Raw genomic sequence first — 22,272 nt, 5'->3', positions numbered from 1 at the left:
TGCTAAATTAAATGTAAAAACAATATACACAAAAATTACAAATACGTGATGTAATGAAAATAATATTAATGACAGCATGGTGACAATGTCACATGTGTAATGCGGTAACTGTTGAGAGCACAGAATGTATTATATGATAAGAAAAATGCATAAACAGAAAAATTAGAAAAACATAATAAAAAGGTACAAACAAAACATGAAAGATTGCAACATCATATGCATGACAAGACATATTCCAGATGATCAAATACAAGTAAAAAGGTACATAAAGCAGCACTTCACAAGCATATATTGGGTCTCCATTAAATTACATTAGTACACGGTTGCACATTTGTGCATACGAACCTTCCACTTTGCTGCAATTAAAATTAGCTCTTTCACCAGCTCTGACATCTGACCAGTCACTGTCACGTTAAACTCATTAGAAACTTCCATCAGTTGTCTTCCTACTCTTCCCAACTGTAACCTGAAGAGAGCTTCAATGACTCCCCAATGAATGTCCAGCTTAAGTTGAAACAAGACACGAGACACCCAAGACTTTGTTCCTGCGCTATAGCCTTCCATAAAGCTGACTGACCCTGCAGCTTCCACGGCCGACAAAGGAGTGAGTGATAGGCACCCAACGTGCTTGATTAAAACCCTGAGCTGCTGAAGCAAAATGCCAGCCTCATCTGTGTGTGACATAAGTGAACATGAACAACAATGTGGAGTTTGAAATTTTCTACAACAAAAGAGGAATAATCAGTATATGCACAAAACAGTATTAGACTTCGACTGCAGCATGTATAAATACACAAATAAATCTAACCAACTAAAAATCAAGACAGCACTCTGAGAGCGCAAACCTCCACCAAGGAAGCTCAGTTACCTTATAATGGCATTAATAATGGCAACTATTCAAAAGGATTCTGTGTTCACCTTAGCATGTACACATACCAAACTAATAAATTGTTCCTCCATCAATATTCTATCATCCTGCCAAATTTCATCAAAATCCAACTACACATGAGGCAAGGTGACTCACCTCAACAACATGCTAGTGGCTATCATTCTCAGTACGTACATTGCATGATTGTATTCAAGAAAAGCTCTGCGACATAAGACGACGACATTCACTCTTCATAAACATGGTATGGGTCTGCAAAAGCGAATTCAAATATCATCTAGCTTTTCTCGTCCGCCAGTTGTCAACAAAGCCAATCCTTTGAAAGGGAACACTGATTCCTTTGAAAGGAAACCCTGATTCGGATTCATCCAAAAACTAATCAATTGTTCATCTATCAAAGTTCTATCATCTAATCAAATTTTATTAAAATCAATCCATGCACACATTTTTTAGTAATCCTGTACAAACAAACAAACAAACAAACCAATGCTGATAAACAGAACCTCCTGGTAAAGGTAATAAAACAGATTTAACTACACACACACACACACACACACACACACACACACACACACACACACACACACACACACACACACACACACACACACACACACACACACACCTTGGCAGCTGTCCATTGCATGCAGCAATGATAACAGTGTCTCCAAAGAGATGAAACACCAAAGAAATGGCAATAAGCGACTGTTACTGTGTTGTCACTGAACAAAAACATGAACGTCGTGTGCTATTCTCTGTCTGCAAGAAATCTTTCACACAGGCATACAAAAATTGATTGATCTTGTTGGTTAGCAGTGTTGAGTTTGCAGACTTTCTCTGGCCATAGTTGTCAGACAATCATTGACCCTAGCCTTCCACGTAGTCCTCAAACACATTCATAGCTTTTAGATCATGGGATAGTACATCTCTCAATCTCTTTTTAATGCCATAACACGGCCTTTTAGAAAGTAGCTCTCCAAAAAGAACTTTTGGAGTACGAGGAGAGTCCATACCAACAACATGCCCTAGCCAACGTAATCAATGGAACATTAAAAAATCAGATATCTGTTCATTCATGCCAACTTTTGATGTCATTTGTCTCGATGTCATGCCACTGTTGATATCTGGTGATATCTGGTGACACCAAAAATGTACTGTATACATTGATTGTAAAATGAGTCTAGACATCTGATATTATTAGACTTGGCTGTCCAAGTCTCTGCACCATATAATACAAGAGTGGGTAAAATGACAGCTTTATAAACAGTTCTTTTTGTTGTTATTGACAAAAGCTTGTTCTTGAGAATTGACTGACCTAAGCATCCAAAGGCTTTTAGAGAACATCCTAATGAAGTGTGACACTTCCTCGTGTAATTCACTGTTTGCTGCAATGCAGCTGCCTCGGTAGACAAAGTTATCAGCTATTTCAATAGAGCCACCCTCTACAATCACTGGATCTAAAGAATTTTGTATTTCACAAACGGTGATTTCAAATACCATATCCTTTGACTTGCTGGTACTTATATACGGTCAATCCCCAATCCTTTGCAGTTTGGACAAAAGTCTTGGAAATGTGTTCAAAATCTCTTCACGTGATGTAGAGTATAAGGCTGCATCATGTGCAAATTGAGACTCTAACTTACAAAGTAGACAGACAAGACTTTGAGGTTCTGTTCCCCACTAACCACCTACCAATCTTATACTTAACACACACTCCTTCTGAATGACAAAGATTCCTCCAATCTTGAACAACTGAATTGAAATATACATTGAAGAGTGGGGAAATAAACACATTCTTGACGAAGACCATTACAAACATATATTATGTCAGTGATCATGACTCCAACCCTTACTTCAGCTTGCATTCCTTCATGTAGAGATTTGATGATGGCTACAAGGGTCGGTGGTATGCCACATTCTTCCAGAACTTGCCAAAGAGCAATATGAGATTCTGAATCGTAGGTTCTTCAAATCTACAAGAAGAACCTATAAGGAGGAATTAAATTCTCTTACATATAAGGAGGAATTAAATTCTCTTGATTTTTCAATAAGTTGCCTTGCAATACAGACATATCAACACACCCCTTCCTTTTCAAAAACCACTTTGTGTATCTAACACCATTTCTTCTACGCATACTGTAGTCTCTCCTGAAGGACTCTTGTAAACACCTTGCCAACAACATCTAGAAGGCTTATGCCTCTCCAATTGTCACACTGATGTAAATCACCTTATTTCAAAATTGGTACTATCCTGTGTTTTTCCAATGTCTAATATCCCTGCAGGTCTGGACCTCCAAATGCAATCAATTCTGGAAGAATTCCGGTTTAACTCCCAACTTTGCCCAGCTTCAAAATGTTTAAATGTTGGAGGATCTCCAGGATTTCTCCTCGAAGGTCTAGAGGTACAACATCCTGTTTAAGAAATTTAGTACATTTAGAACTGACTGAATATCTGTACCAACATTCTTGAGTATCTTTCAGATCCTTTGTCAGTTCTCCATTTTTTTCATTGAGCACTGTATTAACACACGCTGGCCTTCATCCAATACTGGTTAGGTGTAATTTTCGTATACAATCCTATTGTGTTCGATCATTCTCTTTAAACTTAGCCACACTCGCTATTTTCTGAATCCAGGCCACATTGATGGCATGTTTGACTTCCCGTTGTTTTGCCAAAAGATTTTTGCGTGCTACTGATTTTACTCGCAGCCAGTGGTCATGAGCAACATTTTGCATCACACACAAATAGACAAATAGACGTGAAGGTATTGATATAGCACCCCACCTATTTCTAGGTGGGGCGTTCAGCACTACTTGGTCAGAGTTTCAGGCCACATTGACAAACCCCTTGGTGCTTGGCCAGAACATCCAAGGGCACTGACTTAAGCGCATTCTCAAAACTCGACCTCAAGCCCACACGAACCCTATCAATGCAAGATGTTCTGCCAAGCCTGTGGTCTTGTCCACCCCCCCCCCCCAGTCAATGACCAGGTACTCCATTTATACTCTTCAGTTGAGAGTCAATGGCGTGTGAGTTTCTTGCCTCAGGGAATTACGCCTGTGCCCATTCCATACTTTAACTCATGCTGCAAAGGTCCCGGATGTTTCCATTCTTCAAATGCTCTCTCTAACCAATTGAGCTACAGACACCACACACACACACACACACACACACAAACACACACACACACACACACACACACACACACACACACACACACACACACGTGCAAACAGACAGAGAGACAAACAGAGAGACAAACAGGCAGAGAGACATACAGACACAAGACAGACAGGTAGACAGACAATTAGATTAATTAGCAGTCAAATACTACAAACAACCTAACGAAACATACAAGACAACAAACAATACCCACCCAATTGCATGCACAAAAAGAAACAAGTGCATTACCTGAAAACATAGTCTTGAAGATAGCACATAAACACAACACACTGTCTATATCCATCCCTCACAGCAGATTCCAATGATACTAAAAATAACAAATTTGACAATGGTTCTTGATCCTTCTTATGACAGGCACAATAAAAGCAACTGATGTTAACTAAACATATCCCTCAAATGCGCAAACATTCACATACAAAAATGCAAGCAGTAACTCCATAAACACATTATAAACTCAATGTATTGTAGCACTTAATTTCATATAAATAAAAAGATGAATACTAAATAAACAATAAATAAGCGTAAATAAATACCTAAATAGTAAATGCTATTAATTAATTAATAATAAATAAAGATACCAAATGGAAATAAATCAGAAAAATACAAAATGCAGTCTTGCCTTCTACTGTAAATTTATTGATTGGTTCATCACGTGACCCTTACCGTTTGATTTATTAGAAGTTGTTGGCAATGAGAGAGCTGTTAGATCGTTTATTTTCTGTCTCAGTAATACAAACATCTGTCTCGTCGATGTGCCCAATGCGTTAGGTTCGAAACGAGATCCAAACAGATCATCTGCAGGCTCACGTCGAGCAACATTCACTGGTGACTCACCGTTCACGAGCCTGCCACATCAAACACATTAATTCACAATTATTATAATAAAATCAAAAGCATTCTAGACAATAGCATTGCCAGGTGAAAGTAGAAATCTACGAAAAATGAAAATTGCTCCAACACCTTTCAAGCGCCCCGCTTTCCAGATAACTGCTAGTAGTGCTCATCGCAACGTAATTCACCTATCCTATCGATTTCATGCTTCGTAATCAGCAAAACAGAGACTACACAAACTCATTTCGCGCGGTTTGAGCGTCACGTGACGAGTCGTTCCTATGCCTTATAGGCATGCGTACAGTACGCGTGTGGACGTGAAAAATTGTCTGACTGGACGGTTTTCTAACATGTGGGCCAAGAAGCTTGGTAAGATGCTGCTGCAGTGCAACAGTGGGAACAGTGATGTTGACGTCACTTTTTGTTTCATCAGTGCGTCGTTACACCGGCAAGGAAGATTACGAATTCGGAGACATCACTACAGAGACTCTACGTCGCGTAGGTGGTGCGATAGGGTGGTTAGTAGAGAAAGCGGAGAAAGCAGCATGTTCAAACGAAAACAGTGTTACAACGCCTTCGTCTCTGGCGTCTGTGAACGCGAGCGAAGCGAGGAGACCCAATTGCGAAACAAGTAGAGACTCTGATACGGGACCGCAATATTGCCGTAAGCGCAGGCTAATAGATGAACATCTACGTTCAGGTTCGACCGTGCCGAACGTTGAGCCGTCCGCTCCGGTACAAGATGACGTCGAAGCGTTCGCATCAGCTCCTACTCTAGCTGATGTGTCGTTTCCTCCCGCTGCGATGAGTTGTACGCAACCCGACGATTTCGTCTCTAGACATGTTCACAAGGCAACAGGAGCAGTGGATGTGGAACTGGTATGAAATACACATACATATAATTACTAGGTAGGCCACAAGAATATAAAATTGGTTGTTTGACAGGAACGCGCACCTATTTTGGCCGGTGGGCGTGTTTTTATTAATTAAATCAAAAATTATATTTTAAAACTATGCATATGAACTTTGTTGTAATACTTCTTGTTACGTATTGTAACTTTAATTTTACCTGGTTTGTCTAGGTACATATATATGGGCACATTTCTGTGGTTGCCAGTTTTAGCGAATCTTGCAATCATTGATTTAATTAAGGGCACCGTATATAGCAGTTTGCTTCACTTAGCAAATTTTTTGAGTTTTGGATTGGGTCAATTTGCTGACATCACTATTAATATTAATTGATTGGCATGAGAGATGGCTTTGGGGCCACAATTTGACACTAGCCATAAATAGGATGCCAACACTGATATTTATAGCAAGTGATGCAAGCTCGCCAGTGGTGTGTGCATGTGGCAGTGGCGGATCCAGACTGGAAAAATTGTGGTGCAAATTAAAATGCTGGACATGCAATTATAAGAAAGTTGGTGAATACCGTACGGTAGTATATGTCAATGTTTTATTACAAGATGAATTTTACATCTACAACTGAAACAACCATCATTACTGTAGCCTCGGTATTCCAGACTGCTTTCTGCACGTGATAGGAGGGGAGAGTGGGAGGAAAGGAGAAAGCAGTCTGGGGACAGCTCTGTTGTAAGTGACTTCGGAAGAGGCGCAACTGCTCAAGTTTAGAAACATTCGCTCCAATCAAAACCACTGCTCAAAAACAGCCAATCAGTGCTGCAGACAACTGCTGACGTCAATGAGTACTTTGTAATTACCTATAGCGATTCTCAGACGACTGTAATAGCACAGTGGGGTGCAGCTAACACAAATGCGATGCCCTACGTGTTTCGCTCCTGATGACATGATAACTCAGTGAATGCTTGTCAGACATTACCGGACGCTAAAGCCATTGCAGCGGCTGTTCCAACTTGAAGCCTTGAAGACCCTTGAACTGCTTGCTAAGCGATTTTAGTACAAGGTCGCGACGTCTTTGCCTTCTCTCTACCAGATTCAGTAAAGTCACTCATTTCTACGTTCTCCCGTTCGTCTGTAGTCAGCTGGTAGCGAGCAGCTTCTAGCAATATCCCACTAGCCATGTGCTGCTTGTTACTGTTCCTAATGAATGCAGGTAATTATCGATTAAGATGAACACCGCCTATTTCCGAAGGCAATTACAATAGAGCTGTCCCCAGACTGCTTTCTTCTCTCCTCCCACTCTCCCCTCCCATCACGTGCAGAAAGCAGTCTGGAATACCGAGGCTATCATTACTGTGGAACCTAGCAAACCATGTAACAAAAATTATTTCCTGACATTCTTACACTATTAAGTAAGAATTGTTTGTAACCAGTTGCTTCTATAGGCCCGCTAGCCCAGTATCATTTGGCCTAAAATCTTAACGTCTTTAAACTTACCTAAAGTTTACAATGGGCCAGGAAAGACTCAATGGACTTGCACTACGTGCACTTCAACTATAGAAAAAAATTAGCTGGCGTTGATTATGATGCAACTTTGGATCTGGTTGTTAAACAGCCTCTCAGAATGTCTTTCTTGAACATACTGGACATAATTATTTGTATGTTTTTTGCGTTCCTTGTGAGTACAATATACCATGATACTATGTTGTAGTGTATAGGGCTCGAAAAATTGGTCCAACTAGTTGTCATCATTTGACGAGTTTCCAAGAATTTTTGGTCAAAAGTCTTAGTCTAGGACATCATGTTCATATCAATCATGGTGTTTAGTGGTATACTGTCGTTTTGTACAGCCTTCTAAAATTCAGTGTATGCAAGCATGCAGCGCAATATTCTGTACTTCACAATGGCATGCAACCAAAAGTATCGAACGCATTACCACTGAGCCAGTAGATATGACAAGAGCTACTAAGTAAGACATCTTCGCGGAGGCAGGGAAGACAATAGTGATAGCTATTTGAATTAATGATTAAACGCAGACAGTACCATATACCACCTCTCTTTATCAAAACAAGACGAGGTTTCAACCAGACTTCCACATATCACATTGCAGAAGTTGTCTGTATCTTGCTACTAAAATCATATCTACCTATTTTGATCTACAGGATCTACCATTGTCTCCACTTTCTTACGTGCTCTCTGGTCACAGACTTTATGCCTTTACTCTGATGGAATTCTGAAATGGCTCTCGCACTTCCATTTCATTATCCAGGATATGATCGGTTTTGTCAACATACGTTGCTGGTGTATAATTTTTACCAGGCGTACATTGTCATTGTATGACAAATGTCCCAATGCGAGCGTCAAAGTGGCACATGTTTCAGTACAGTACAGCTATCCGCATGCATACCGAGAAAGCCATTACAAATTAGCCTTGGTCTGTCATTGACGACCTAGACTGCAATGCTAGTCATCAGTTGTAAAATTTAACTCGTCGAATGACGACTTGACGACCTATGGTATTCACCAACTTGTAGTGAAACCTCGCTAAATTGTAGCCAATAAGAAGTGGGCATGCATAGCGTTGTGAAGTCTAGCTTCCCCATCTCTAGAGGTCACACTATGCCCCTGGCTTGAGTCATTCTTGACTTTTACTGGATAGATTTGATTGCAGATACCTTAGAGACAACTTGAGTTTGGCTTGTTGACTGCATAGCAAGGGATTGTGGATCTTACATTACATCAATGATTGAGTAATAAATTAATGCTTCAAAATAACGTCAAATCATAACAAGATTTATACTCTGTTTTCTTCACAACGTCTGCAGCTCGCCACTAAACAATAGTTTCTACCAGCGTTCGATCTAGACAATGTTGAAATGTACGAAAGAGATACAAGAGCAAAATTTAGTCGGGGTCGAGGAACGATTCACTATATTATCCAACAGCCACATGCAGTTGTCTGCCAACCAGGAGAAGCTTACAAGCGAGGTTGCTTTTCTGAATAAAGAAGTCGAACAAGTAAAGGTAGAACAAGAGTCACTACTCGATAAACTTGTTTAGGAAAAGAACAGTCAAATCAGGGAGTTGGAAAGTCAATTGAATGAAGAGACAAAAGATGACATTTATTGGAAGAGAAACAAGACAAAAATTATCGAAGAGCGGCAAGAATACAGCAATTGGAGACAGTCAAAGATTTGAAACTGGCATTGTCAGAAACAAACAAGTCTTTGGAAGATAAAACTAAACTAGATGATGAAACAAGTAAACAATATTAAGAGAAACTGGAAACAAAAGACTGAAAACAAAAGATACCATAATCAGAAGACAAGAAGATCAGATAACTGGCTTAACAATGGAAATTGAAGCGTACAAGCAGAAAGTCGCTGAACTTAAAAATGGAGCAACTTGAGTTAGAAAAATTTTGGAAAATGCAATCTTTAGACAGTTTACAGAAAGGATGACAAAGTTGGAGGACGAGGAAGAAAGGGTGAGAATTGAGTATGAAGAATACAAGAAACACATCTCTAGATTACTGGCAAATGAAAGACAATTGAATGCAAGGTTGAGACATATTAACTATGGAACAGTTCTGGGGCCGTGTGTCATGTGTTTCATGTACATGTATTGATAGAGGGTGATAATAATATTATAACAGAAACAAAATGGGCGAGCACAGATTTTGGAGAAAACAACTGTCAAACAAGTAATTTTATTCTTGTGGTCTTAGCGAAGTAACTAAAGATATACTAGCAATATCAAACGAGTGAGTAAATTTTCTCGTTTATTCACGCGTTTTTTCAGATTTGGGACTCCCTTCTCAATCGGGCTTTTTTCATTGGAAAGCAGTATCTCTCTTCTGGTCACCTTACCAAAGACGACTTTCTCAGCTGTGAAGTAAATCAGACTTACAAAACACTTCGCATGAATAGCAACTTTCTAATACATTTCTACTGCATTTCAGCCTTTTTTGTATTTGGGCCTGCCTGCAGTGACACTTTTTGAGGCAGCTGCCAGATCAGTTGGCTACAGAGGTATTGTAATAGCAACTGGGTGAGAATGAAATTGACACAACCTACGCAGACTGCATACACAGTGTTCTAACTAGAAAATTTACCAGCCAGCAATAAGGATGTCACATTTGTTGATGATACGTATATGATGATGTCATGTTTTGATAACATCATAACTTTTGATGTCAAAAAATTTAGTCAGTCAATAGGGTAATCTAGTTGTAGTAGTTGTGATCAATCAAGATTAGATTTACAACTATTGATTCAGGCATGGTTATTTTACCACTACTGAAATGGGTTTTATGGCCCGGCAGGTGACCTACAACTGGTGGGACAGCAGTGCTTCCTTTGTGTACAGAATTTTTCATTGTGTTAGTTAGTGCAACATATGTACCTGCTAGTCAAATCTGTCACTTGTTGTTACTACATACTTAGGTTTATAATATATGCTTTTTCCACATACGGTGATGTATATTTATGCTGTCTTTTGGGCCTTTGGAATGATCTTGGTATGGTTATATAGAGACCGCAACCACGTGGCTTTGAGGTTTTATTATCTATATACGTACCTTTTTCTAAACTCTGTTTTCTAAACCATCTACAAAGAAAACCAAGGAACAATTGTGTATCAACGCATTTGAGTTTGGAATGGGTGATTTGATGGTCCTAGCTATTTCAGTGTAATCATGTGCTTTGAGTATAGAGTAGTAGATAATACTGTAAGACAACTAGCAAAGTACAAGCATTTATATGTGTGAAATGGTGTGATGTTGCAAAGGCTTTTATACTTTAGCTCCCACACCTGGCCCTGCCTTTGTAGGAGTTAGGGAAATGGACACACTACTGAAGTAGTGCATTGATCCTAGCTCCACATTCAAATGTACAGTCAGTCATTTCCAGCAGTGATAGTTAAATATTATCCAGCATTTTGCTAGCAGAAACAGCTCTAGTTAGAACACTGATACATTCACTAGCGTTCTGTTGAAATGGTTTGCAGTCTGGAAATTGATGAGTCCACATGCCCTCATGAACACAAGGCAGTTTACACAGCAATTGCCACTATCCGTGACTTTGTGCAAGCACTGAGTCTCAGGCAGTCCGAGTTTGGCATAGTTCAACGGACTCTCCTTTTCAACTCAGACCCCACAAAGGAGGTGAAGAAAGATTGTTGTATTGAAGAAGTTTATGTTACTGGTAGTTGTGATTGGCAGATTCATGACAGAGACACTTTGGATGAAGAACGAAAGAAAGAAATCAACAGACTTGTGTCACAAGTAAATAGTATTGCATCCGGTGTAACGCAAATGGCTTTCTTCAAAGAACACTTCAATGGGATTATACAACGTCTGGCAAGATGCTGAAAGTTTGAACTAGATTTAAGTATCATTTGTGTAGTTTATCAAGAATTACTAAGGAAATTTTGGTTTTATGAAAATGGTATTGTTGCATTGACCCTGATATTTGTACTCAAATCTTGGTGTGTCTACTAGCTCCACATGCGGTAAACTAGTTCAGCTCAAACAGATCGTAAACTAAACCAGTTCAAAATGGCAATTGTTTCCACTAGGTGTACTTATGCACATCTTGGTGCATACAAGGTGTGTGAGGTATCCGGACAAGTCAGCATTTTGCAATGGTGCGGTATTCCATGTGATATATTGGGTTGCTCTGTCGCCAAGTCATAGTAACAGTTAGTTGTCACTGAGACTCCAAATTCAGCATCTAGGTGTACATACAGTAGCTGCTGATTTCTCTCCTGATTGCTGATGCTTCCATCTTTCGAGGCAATCCCATAACAACAAAAAATAGTAGATACCATTAAAACGGCATTGTTAGATGTCGTGTTCAAGACGACACCTATACTATTTCATGCAGTTTAGGTTTAGAATAGATATAACTGCGTGGTTAATTGAACTAGTGGAATCACAGTCTTAGTGTTTTGCAAATATTCACCGTACCAACTGTCTAATTCGCATATACATGTAGACTGCAACTAAGAATGACTAACTTTTAGTACACACACATAAGTCTGCATGAATTAACTGTTAGATAATTGTGAATACATAATAATTGGTATTCTGAATGCTTAGTTATGTTACTGAATTGAAATGTGCTCAAGATCGTGGTAGCAAGTTCTTTGGGTTAACCCATTTCATTTTCTGGGTATTGCCTACTGAGAAAAGTATTAATTAATTGCTTTCTAGTAATGTTCTGTGCATTCTTTTCTACATAATAACGTCTGCACACATCACTACGCACATCTTCTGAGAAACTCAGTATGAAGGCATCATTTTTGTGGTGACTTCCAGCTTGGACTGTACGTGTGTATTGCGTATGTGCCATGAACGCTGTGCATGTATAGGTGATGTTTGGAAGTTGAAATGTGGTAAGTCTAATGCTATTTAATGTATAATTATGCATTTGACATTTGACTGGTATGAACTAAATAGCATATACAAAAACAATTTTGACATACATAAAGTCAATATCAATACATCAGCAGACAGTAAAGCATCATGGAATTGATCACTTGAATACATGATTACTCACTATTAATTACCTTTCCAGCAATGTTTTATGGTGGGACAAAAGTTGTCAAACTATACCATCAACTGACCAGCTGGGGTACTGTAATTAAGTTAAGATCACAATATCTAAGATAACGTGTAACCAAAAAACATAGCCACATTGAGATATTGATCTATAGAAAAATTGATTGGATTGTGCACGTGACTCACGTGACTTAACCGACTATATTTAGCGACAACACTGGAAGTTTGCCACATAGCGTGACGTTGGTCTGGCTACGCGAGACTACACAACCAATGATAATTGCCAATTATTCTGAGAGACGACTATGTCGCATACGAAGTGTCGTAACGGCTTTGTTTTCCGACATTTGTCTCTATACAAGCTTACAAGGCAACAGAAACAGGACGAGAAAATGGAATGAATAAATACATATATATTAGCAAAATAACTACAGGTTAATTAATTAAACTAATACTAAAATCAGTTAGTAAATTTCCTCATTTCACCCGTCCATTCTTCAAGTTTGTAAGACAAAAGCAGTATTTCCCTTCCGTTCACCTCACCAAAGACGTTTTCGGCTGTCAAGATCCCTTGTACAGTAGAATATCATAAAGAAGCATCCAAGATCTCTCTGAACATTGCCTCATAGTACGACCTTCTTCCATACTTACAAGATCACTAACTACTAAATGATCTAGTAGCAACGACGGCACAAACACAAAACACAACAAACAAATAGCAACATCTAATACATTTCAACTACATTTTAGCTTTTAATGACTAAAGCAGAGGCTACACACATGTAGCAACATTTATTACATTTCAGCTTTTTCTCTTTTTACAATTGGGACTGCCTGCAGTGACGCTATTTGAGGCAGTGGCCAGATCAGCTGGGCCTGGCTATAGAGGTGTTTAGTGCAACAGGGTGAGAATGCAAATTGGATTGACACATACTGACAACCTACAATTGCAGTAGTCTGTCGAAATGTTTTTGCAGTGTAGAAAACAAGTCATCATGCCCTCATGAACACAAGTCTGTTTACAAAGTAATTGTTCCCTATCCATGCCAATGTGCAAACACAGAATCTCAACAAGACGAGTTTGGCAAATTTCGGCAAACCCTCCTTTTTACTCAGATCAACAATGCAGGACCTGAGGTGATCATAAGTTGTTGTATTGAAGAGGTTCATGTTACTATGTAGTACCTGTGATTTGAAAATTCCTCAGTGACACTTTGGACGAACAATGAAAGAAAAGAATCAACACACTTCTGTCTACAGTAAAGAGTATTGTAACACAGGCGGCTCTCTTCAAAGAACGCTTCAAGGGGATTATAGAACGTCTGGCAAGATGCTGCAAGATTGAACTAGATTCTATACTGAACACTAATTAAAGATTTCTTTTTATGAAATTCCGGTTTAGTAAAAATTATAACTGTGGTATTATTCTGATGTAGGTACTGAAGATTTCCTTAGTGTTTGGTAAGTATTTGTTTGAAACTTTCCATCTTATAATTAGCAATTAGCAGACCATACACTGCTACTGCTACAAAACTAAACGCAGCTGACTCCTTATATGGATTTGAAATGATTAGTATCATGAAAGGTTAGAGATTTGACCTGTTTTCAACAAACTGATGATGACCTAGAGATAGGTACTGTACTGTAGACCACAACTTTCTGTGTTTCATTTTCTGGCTCGCCTGCCAAAAACAGAATTGCTTATGTCAAACGTGTATGCAATTTTACATAGACTCTGCACACATCACCAGGAACACTTCTGAGAAACTTGATATAAACTCTTCATTTCTGCCTTAACTTTCAGCTCTTTATATCTAGATTCAGATTGGTGTGTAGCAGGTAAGCATGTATGTGTCACTAACACTGTGCATAGCTTAGTGTTGCCCGTGTTCATAAAGTTGAAATGTGGTACAGTACAGTCTAACACTGCATTGACATTTGATCATGAACTCCGTACAGTACAAACACAATTGGAACTTGTGTTTACAGAAATATGAATTAATATCATTGCATTCTCAAAGTACCAGTGATTACCAAATTCGGCATGTAAATACATGGTCCTATCAACCTCTGAACAATTCTTCAGGTGGAGATAAAAGTGTCAACTAACGTAACAATCAAACATACCAAATGGAGATCAATGTTTAAGATCAACACACGAAGAATTTCAAGCAGCTCCAGACATGACTTTGATAATCACAAACCACCCAATTTGTTAACATGTAACACACAGCACCAAACTCTGCCTGACGATGAATTACTGCTTCTGTGCCAGACGTTCATACTTTCCTACTCACTTATTAGGTAGTTGAAAAACAGCATTCCAGCATCTTTGAGAAAAGAGAAGACGTTGCCCATGCCTCACACGTTTTGACTGCCCTATCAATCACGTACACTAATACTTTGAGTATCAACAACTAATGCCTTCAAACATGATGGCACGCTCATCTTTGTGTGGACCAATTCAGAAGGCATAATTTGACTAAATTTGGTTGCTCCAGCATCATTTTACCAACAGTTTACTGCTGGTCATACAGCTAAGAATCACGCAAACTTACAATCATTTTTGGTTAAAATACAGACACAGAAAATGAAGTATTTGGCTAGTAGTGACGTAACCTCAGGCAATAGCCGTCATATGGTTCTAATTTAGAAAGGGCTAAGACTGTGTTTAGCCGGAAATAACTATTTTGGGTTGTTTTTTCAAGACACGTTTTGAACTTAATCACAGACGAACAAACACTGGTTTCAATTACTGCCATTGACCTCCACCAGAGTACTCTGAATACCATCCTGGTTGGCGCTGTTGTAGTGGTGGTGGTTGGCGCTGCTGTTGTGGTTGCTGCTGTGCAACAGGATGTCTCTGCAATTGACCAAATGTTGACAATCCTGACTGACCGTAAGATACTGTAGCATTTTGCATCGAAGCGTAGCCACTGGTCACACCAAATCCCATTGGCTGCTGTTGTGGTTGCTGGTTCATGGCACCAGCAGACCAGCTCTGTTGACCTAGCACTGACTGTGTCTGTCCACTCATAAGACGACCTCGTCCTCTTCCCATTGCACCCATTCCACCTCCCATTGCTGTTGGTCCTCCCATTCCTCCTAGTCCTCCTACTCCTCCGACCTTAGAAAGAGTGTTCTGTGGCTGGGACAAAGGCTGCTGACGAGCAAACAAATCTGGTGGGCGAGTACGTTTTGCACCTGCTTCCGGCTTCCCTGGTAGATATGGTCGTTTCATTCCTTTGCCAACAAATCCTTGTCCTGCCTGATTGCCACCACCAGGTGACACACCTCTTCCTCTTCCAGCTGGTCCGCCTCTTCCTCGTGCTCTTCCTCCACCACGAGGAGACATCAATGGTTGCCCTCGACCTCTCGCTCCTGAGGAAGGATGTTGCATTGGACTGTCCCCATGTGACTGTCTACGTTGCTGCACTGGAGGCCCTCGTCCTCTTGGTGGCGGTGGTGGGGGAGGTGGTGGTGGCCGTGGACCAAATCCTCGTCCTCGTACACCTTGTCCTCCTCGCCCACCACGAGGCCCACTACGAGGTCCTGGCATTGGACGAGGTGGTGGTAGCATTGGCTCTGGTGGATATCTTTCTTCAAATCCATACTCGGGCTCAAAGTATTCATCATAGTATTCTTCGTCTCGATACCCCATTGATGGAAACTCATCAAAGTATGGGTCGCGAGGTGGTGACATGACATTTCTTGGTGGTCCTCGTACGGGCGGTGGCCCCCATCCATGATTAACAGGAGGAGGACGCCCACCAAAGAAAGGCGGTTCATTCGGAGGTCCAAGTCGTCCTCCTCCTTGACGCATTTCTCGTTCACGCTTTCGTTCAGCATTCCGTTGCTTCTGCTCATTTGTTTGAGGTTTGGCCAGTGCCACATGAATTTTTGAGCCATCGACTTCTAAGTCATTTGTTGCTTCCATGGCACGAAGAGCATCACTTCGACTCTCAAAAAATACAAATGCAAAGTCCTTGACACGACGAACACGATGAACTTGACCATATTGAGAGAACAACTGCACTAGCTTTGGTTCACTTGTCACAGGGTTGAGATTTTTCACATAAAGATTCTTAACCTAAAGAAGTTGAAAACCTCAGATGACATAAAAGAACAAGCTGATAGAGTCAGCTTGGTACATTCAAACTAAATGCTAAAGGTGAAAATTGAGACAAAATGCATAAGCAAAGTGTAACTCGTGTGTTCTATAGTAACTGACATACAAACACAGACAAAATACAAACAGACAGACATACAAAGCTTGTACCTTTGACATCACATCATCGCCTGGATCTTCTTGAGCTTCAGCCCATTCACATGACACAGTGCTTCCCCACACCAAAACCTGACCATTCCTAAGTTGACGTCTGGCATTGGCAGCTGTTGTGTGTGACTCGTAGTCAAGAAAGACAAATCCTCGATTTCTATTGCGATTCTCAGGATGCATATAAAGAATAATTTCCACTAGTCCACGTGTCTTATCCTTGAACTCCTTCTCCACGTCTGCTTGTGTCTTTGTTTTTGGGATAGACCCAACAAAGAGCCGCCTGTTAGCAACAGAGTGACACACTCCCAAACGACGTCCTTGCCTAATCTCACACCCATCACACTTCTTGATGGCGGATTCTGCTTGATCCTTGGTAAAAAATGTCACAAACCCATACCCTCTGTTCTGACCAGTGGAAGAGTCAACAAGAAGACGAAGGTCATAAATTTGACCACATTGTTCAAAAATCGGCACCAGATCATCTTCAAAAACATCCCTTGGAATCTTCCCAATAAACACCTGTATGAACAGAGCAAGATTACCTTAAAAGAACATTCTGTCGACATGCACTAAGCTAAGAGCCTCGCTACCGTCTTTGCAGAAATGCAGCTAAAATGCTAGAAGTCACTCAAGAAACTTTGTCTAACTGTTCTGATGATTCAGAACTAGAGCAAAGTACAACAGTTACGTTGTTGACATTTGGGACCCCTTAGTTAGCTAATAGGGTTCATGGTAAAATATGTACTCTGTAGAAACGGTGTGATTATGGCAAGAGAAAAAATGTGCCTGTGGATTGAAGGCTGATAGGACCAACTGTACTGCATTTGCACACTTGCACTTATCACATGACCTACTTATTGCTTACCACATGATTGTATGCACTCTGTTTTCACACTAATGTCTTCAAAGCTGATTTTGTAAAACTTAACCTACTTGGTGCCTTCGACTTGAAGAAAGATGACGAATTGGTTTGCAAACGACCCAAACTCTGCATCAACAATGAGATTACAAAATCTCTACTACTACTGCGACTACTACTACTACTACTACTACTACTACTACTACTACTACTACTACTACTACTGTGACTACTACTGCGCTCTCATATCCAGCTTTGCCTGTAGTTCAGCACAACCTTCTATCTTGGTTGCATAGCTTGCAATCAAGTTTGCGGGAACACCATTCAAGCACGTTTTGGTTGTAGGAGACACCGCCTACAAAATCCGGTCACGTATTTGACTCAGTCAGCACTGGAAATTGACTACCACACGCACAACACAATTCGACATATCCAACTACTATGTCTCGTAACTTTGGGTAGTCTGCGACACACTAGTTAGGATTCATTGCCATGGAAGTGACCAACATACCAGTTGGAATGCAGATGAGAATGCAGCCAAATGACATTCACGATTTGAAATAACATCATACATTTGCTTCATCATAGCAGAATCCTATGACACAAGTAATAAATAAGTTTCATTATTTATTTGGTCACGTGTTACGCTGTTGCCTACAATACGATGCTGACGAATCTCAAGCAGGCGTCATACTGTAAACACTCGCACTAGTGTCACGAGCACCATCAGCATCACCAATGCTACAGTTGATTCAAGTTCAACTCTAAGGTCCAAACTGGAAGTGCTCTAGCGTCTATCGAAAGCACGTGCCTTTTGTCGACAAATCAGAGATCAAATCCAGGAGTGAAATAACCAGAAGTAAACTATGGAAGAGAAAATTATCAAAAGTGTATAGATACGGCTGCTTGTGGTAGATCAGGTCAAGGAAGCTTATAGACGAGAGGCGCAAGAAAAACACTTGGAAAAACATCGGGGGGGGGGGGGGGAAACAGGCTCCCAGCAGCAGACTGCAAAAAAATTACGGCAGCATCTCGCGACAACTTGGTGCAGGAGAAAATAAAAGAATCAGACTTTTGTATATTCATTGTATACAATTATGATGATGTCATCAAATCATATTGTAAATGGTACAGCGTCAGCATTTTACGCCTACTCAGCATCTTCATCAGGGTCCTCAGTGTCATATTGTAAACCAAGCTTTACTATACCATGTGTTTGAATGTGTTTTCAAGCGTAGGGTAAAAATGTTATTTACTGTTTAATAGTAGCTCGACAGCCACAAACACACAAGTGGTCAAACCACACCACCATGCAGTGTGGAAAGTTGCCAGGCAGGCAAGGGGATGTTTTACAGACAATTATGGTTATTACCAAAGTACCAGATATGGAAAACTGGTCAAATACAAGTACAATATACAAACTACAGCATCGACAAATGCTACAGAAGGGATAAGATTCCACTGTCAACTGCATAATAAAGTGCCTTCTTCTTACCTCACAGCCGTCTCCTGGAGCCCTGTCTCTTTCCCATCCAGGTGGTGGTCCACCATACTTTCTCTGACCAGGCGTTACAGTCAAACGATACTTTGTCCTCTCAATCAATTGCTTGATCTTCTCCGGATCCGGTCCTACGTACTCCAGTCCAGTTTCTTCCGCCGTGCGCACTTTGGCTCGGTAAGACTTCATGAGGCCGCAGATGTACGCGCTCTTGTTGGATACAGTGTCCAGGTTGCTGTCGGCTAGTTGCTGCAGGATGTCCATGGACGCCTCTGGGCTAAACTCCGACAGCCCCTCTATTGCTCTTACATCTAACTCGTCCTCCTTTATGATGTCTTGATTAAAAAGCTCCTTCAAACGTTGAATAACTTCTTCGGAGATCTTGACGCGTCGCAGCTGTGCGTACACATCATGGTTCTCTTCTCGTATAGAACCGTTATTGTGTGCTTCTAAAGAAGTGCCCTCAGACGACCACTCTTGCTGTCCACTCCACTCTGATTGATCCTCAGAGGTGGGCCCCCCATCTTCCTGAACCCCAGATTGCTGTCCTAGCTCCACTGTAGGATCTACAACAATAAGAATACACAAAATTGCATTACGGCAATCATAATTGCAACAAAAAAGACAGAGAGAGAAAGAGAGCAAATGTAGCTGATTGCGCTGAGTATCGCTAACGCACCATACGCGCAAATGAAATCGACAGAAGACGTACCATAGTCGGCTGCATAATCTTCCAAGTTCGCGTTAGCGTGAGACTCTCCATACTGTTGCATTGCCAGTTGGTTCGCCATTGCAGTCAACACGTGTCTGCCACCTAACTCAATATCCGGGTAGTTAACAATTGGCCTACATTTGGCGCCCCGCATGCGCATTGCAATTTACACTGTACAGTGTACCGCTTGCCTCTAGGCTACACTTTACTTCTCAGCTGGTTCTGTCATGTCTCGTATTCGAAAACCAGGCGATCAGTCGCTCGCTAGAAAACTCTATACTGGTGCTGAGATTCCTCTAGTCGGGCTTGGCACGTGGAAAAGCAAACCCGGCGAAGTGAAACAAGCCGTAGAACACGCTCTCGACGTAGGTTACAGACATGTTGACTGTGCATATATCTACGGAAACGAGAAGGAAATCGGTGAGGCGCTCAAAATGAAACTAGGCAGCTCGGTGAAGCGAGAAGAGTTGTTTATTACATCCAAATTGTGGAACACGTGCCATCATCCTGATGACGTCAAACCGGCAATTCAACAGACGTTGAAGGATCTTCAGCTGGACTACGTAGATCTTTACCTCATTCATTGGCCGATGGGCTTCGAAAGAGGCGAGGAGAAGTTTCCTAAAAACGAGGATGGCACAATACGTTATGACTACACACCGCTGATTGATACGTGGACTGCAATGGAGAAACTGGTGGATGAGGGTCTGACCAAGCACATCGGACTATCCAACTGCAATAGCAAACAAGTCGCCCAAGTTAGTGAATAATAAGTATTATCTTCACACGAGTTGCTTGCTCTCTCTCAGTCTGGGAATGATGTTCTGTGTATAGTGTCTAATATGGGATTTCTTAGATATGTGAGAAGGGCAAGATCAAGCCTGCTGCACTGCAGTGCGAATGTCACCCGTATCTCACACAAGATCCATTGATTGAAGTGTGCAATGAGCATGGTGTAGTGTTTGAATCTTATAGTCCACTGGGGTCGCCTGACAGACCGTGGGCAAAGCCTGATGACCCGGCTCTGTTGAAAGATCCAAAGCTAGATGCAATCGCCAAGAAGCACAACAAGACGCCAGCTCAAATCCTCATTCGCTACCAGATTGAAAGAGATGTTGTTGTGCTACCGAAGAGTGTCACAACATCTCGCATTGAATCCAACTTTCAAGTTGGTGGAATCATCAGCGATATACCCGTTCATATTTTCCATTGACTTAATTCCTTTATTGCAGGTGTTTGACTTTCATTTGACTGATGAAGACATGACTGAGATAGCTTCATTCAACAGGAACTGGAGAGCTTGTATTCCAACTATTAAGGTTCACACCTGATTTGTACATATATGTGGTAGTCTAATCCTCTTGTTTACAGACTGCTGATGGTAAGGAGATTGCCAGAGATGGAGCACATCCAGAATTCCCCTTTCACGAGCCTTTCTAGGAGTGCATCTAGTTTATCCAGGATTCGGACTTTTTGTTTGCTATATTTGATGAACCAGTATGAGTAATTCGTTGAATGGTTGTTGGTGCTCATATTCCTACATTCTATTTCTCATGAATGTTTTTGAGTGGAGCAAGGCTGTATTGAATTGAAGCTTCTCTTTCATATTAAATGTGGACACAGTTGAGTATATACAAGTGTACTAGAGAACTTCGCAGACGTGTAGTAGTTTTAGGTGACGTCAGTTACATTATTCGAGTAGCCTTGTACCCAGGTCCTTTATGGATGGACACACACACACACACACACACACACACACACACACACATGCAGTTTTCAAGCTACTTGGCAGTAATAAGTCAAATCATTAACTAGTACAATACTACGAAGTCCCGAAGCAAGCACACATTCTCTGTAGGTGATGGCTCAGATAAATAGAGTGGTATTGGGTTGTATCAGTACCTTTAACATTAGCACCTGTAGGATGGGCATGGTCCAACCAATTATGTCAGTTACCACACTTTTTTGCCAAAAATTTGTAGGCGGATGTGGCGGCACGCCCCATCTCGTCTTGTTGGGACCACACCAAATACTGTTTGGCAGCAGACATTTCAGCCTTTGCAAACTATTTCCTTTTCATCAAAATAAGCATTCAACTGTACCGTTTATCTAATCTCTAGAACACTATTCACTTACACCATGCTTGCTACAATGTATGTACTCTACTTGCTACAAGTTTGGATCTTCACTTTTCCGAGTCGAAGTGCTGGATTTCTCCATTGCTCAACACCCTATGATCCTCCACGAAGAGAAGCTACTAAAGATTTAGCTATAACTTAGACCATACATGAATGTATAATGAGATATTTTTTGATGTTTGCCTGCTGATTGAACAATTTATTTCACATAATACCCTGTGGTTTTCATTTAGTACCCTGTGGTTTGTTCAGTATAATTGCTTTATTACAACGCAAAAATTACAGAACACCACAATCTAATTCCAATTATTTTCCAAAGTTCAAATTTACTATCACATTTCCAGAAAAACTTAGGTGCCCTTCTCCTTTTCCTCAATTTTAGTCACTCCAGTTTCAGTATAATTGACATCTTGGCAGCCGCTAGTCAAGTCATCTGTGATTTTGAATCATCTTGGTCGATCT

General features: G+C 40.7%; 4 protein-coding genes across 8 annotated transcripts in view; 2 read left to right on the top strand and 2 right to left on the bottom strand.

Moving 5' to 3' along the window:
- LOC134186388 (protein MMS22-like) overlaps positions 1-5,155 on the bottom strand; it is a 19,005-nt gene extending 13,850 nt beyond the window's left edge. For all 4 annotated transcript variants that reach the window (XM_062654349.1, XM_062654353.1, XM_062654351.1 and 1 more), the window contains exons 1-4: positions 5,031-5,155; positions 4,734-4,915; positions 4,299-4,377; positions 346-721 (exon numbers count right to left, since the gene is read on the bottom strand). In XM_062654349.1, the coding sequence (XP_062510333.1) occupies positions 346-721; positions 4,299-4,377; positions 4,734-4,915; positions 5,031-5,074 (681 nt within the window). In that variant the 5' untranslated portion in view covers positions 5,075-5,155. The remainder of the gene's footprint in view (positions 1-345; positions 722-4,298; positions 4,378-4,733; positions 4,916-5,030) is intronic.
- Positions 5,156-5,203: 48 nt separating this feature from the next.
- Positions 5,204-11,224, top strand: LOC134187022 (uncharacterized). Of its 2 annotated transcripts, XM_062655134.1 has the most exons (7): positions 5,204-5,270; positions 5,335-5,532; positions 5,602-5,780; positions 9,564-9,656; positions 9,724-9,812; positions 10,770-10,926; positions 10,984-11,224. In XM_062655134.1, the coding sequence occupies exons 1-7, from the start codon at positions 5,252-5,254 to the stop codon at positions 11,131-11,133; spliced, it is 885 nt and encodes a 294-aa protein (XP_062511118.1). In that variant the 5' UTR covers positions 5,204-5,251; the 3' UTR covers positions 11,134-11,224. The 2 variants fall into 2 exon arrangements, with proteins under 2 accessions (XP_062511118.1, XP_062511116.1); XM_062655132.1 differs by having other exon boundaries at positions 5,335-5,780.
- Positions 11,225-14,787: 3,563 nt separating this feature from the next.
- LOC134186659 (heterogeneous nuclear ribonucleoprotein R-like) lies at positions 14,788-19,789 on the bottom strand. Its single transcript, XM_062654670.1, has 4 exons — positions 19,673-19,789; positions 18,958-19,526; positions 16,604-17,122; positions 14,788-16,414 (listed from the first exon to the last, which is right to left on the bottom strand). Exons 1-4 carry the CDS (start codon positions 19,749-19,751, stop codon positions 15,077-15,079), a joined length of 2,505 nt encoding a protein of 834 aa, XP_062510654.1. The 5' UTR covers positions 19,752-19,789; the 3' UTR covers positions 14,788-15,076.
- Positions 19,790-19,835: 46 nt separating this feature from the next.
- On the top strand, positions 19,836-21,310 carry LOC134186660 (aldo-keto reductase family 1 member A1-like). The gene is made up of 4 exons (XM_062654671.1): positions 19,836-20,430; positions 20,529-20,840; positions 20,905-20,991; positions 21,044-21,310. Exons 1-4 carry the CDS (start codon positions 19,900-19,902, stop codon positions 21,110-21,112), a joined length of 999 nt encoding a protein of 332 aa, XP_062510655.1. The 5' UTR covers positions 19,836-19,899; the 3' UTR covers positions 21,113-21,310.
- Positions 21,311-22,272: the final 962 nt, after the last annotated feature.

Source organism: Corticium candelabrum, chromosome 11 (genome assembly GCF_963422355.1).
Source record: "Corticium candelabrum chromosome 11, ooCorCand1.1, whole genome shotgun sequence".
Taxonomy (NCBI): Eukaryota; Metazoa; Porifera; class Homoscleromorpha; order Homosclerophorida; family Plakinidae; genus Corticium; species Corticium candelabrum.
The sequence above is the reverse complement of the archived record's forward strand: the minus strand, read 5'-3'. Positions and strand labels throughout refer to the sequence as shown.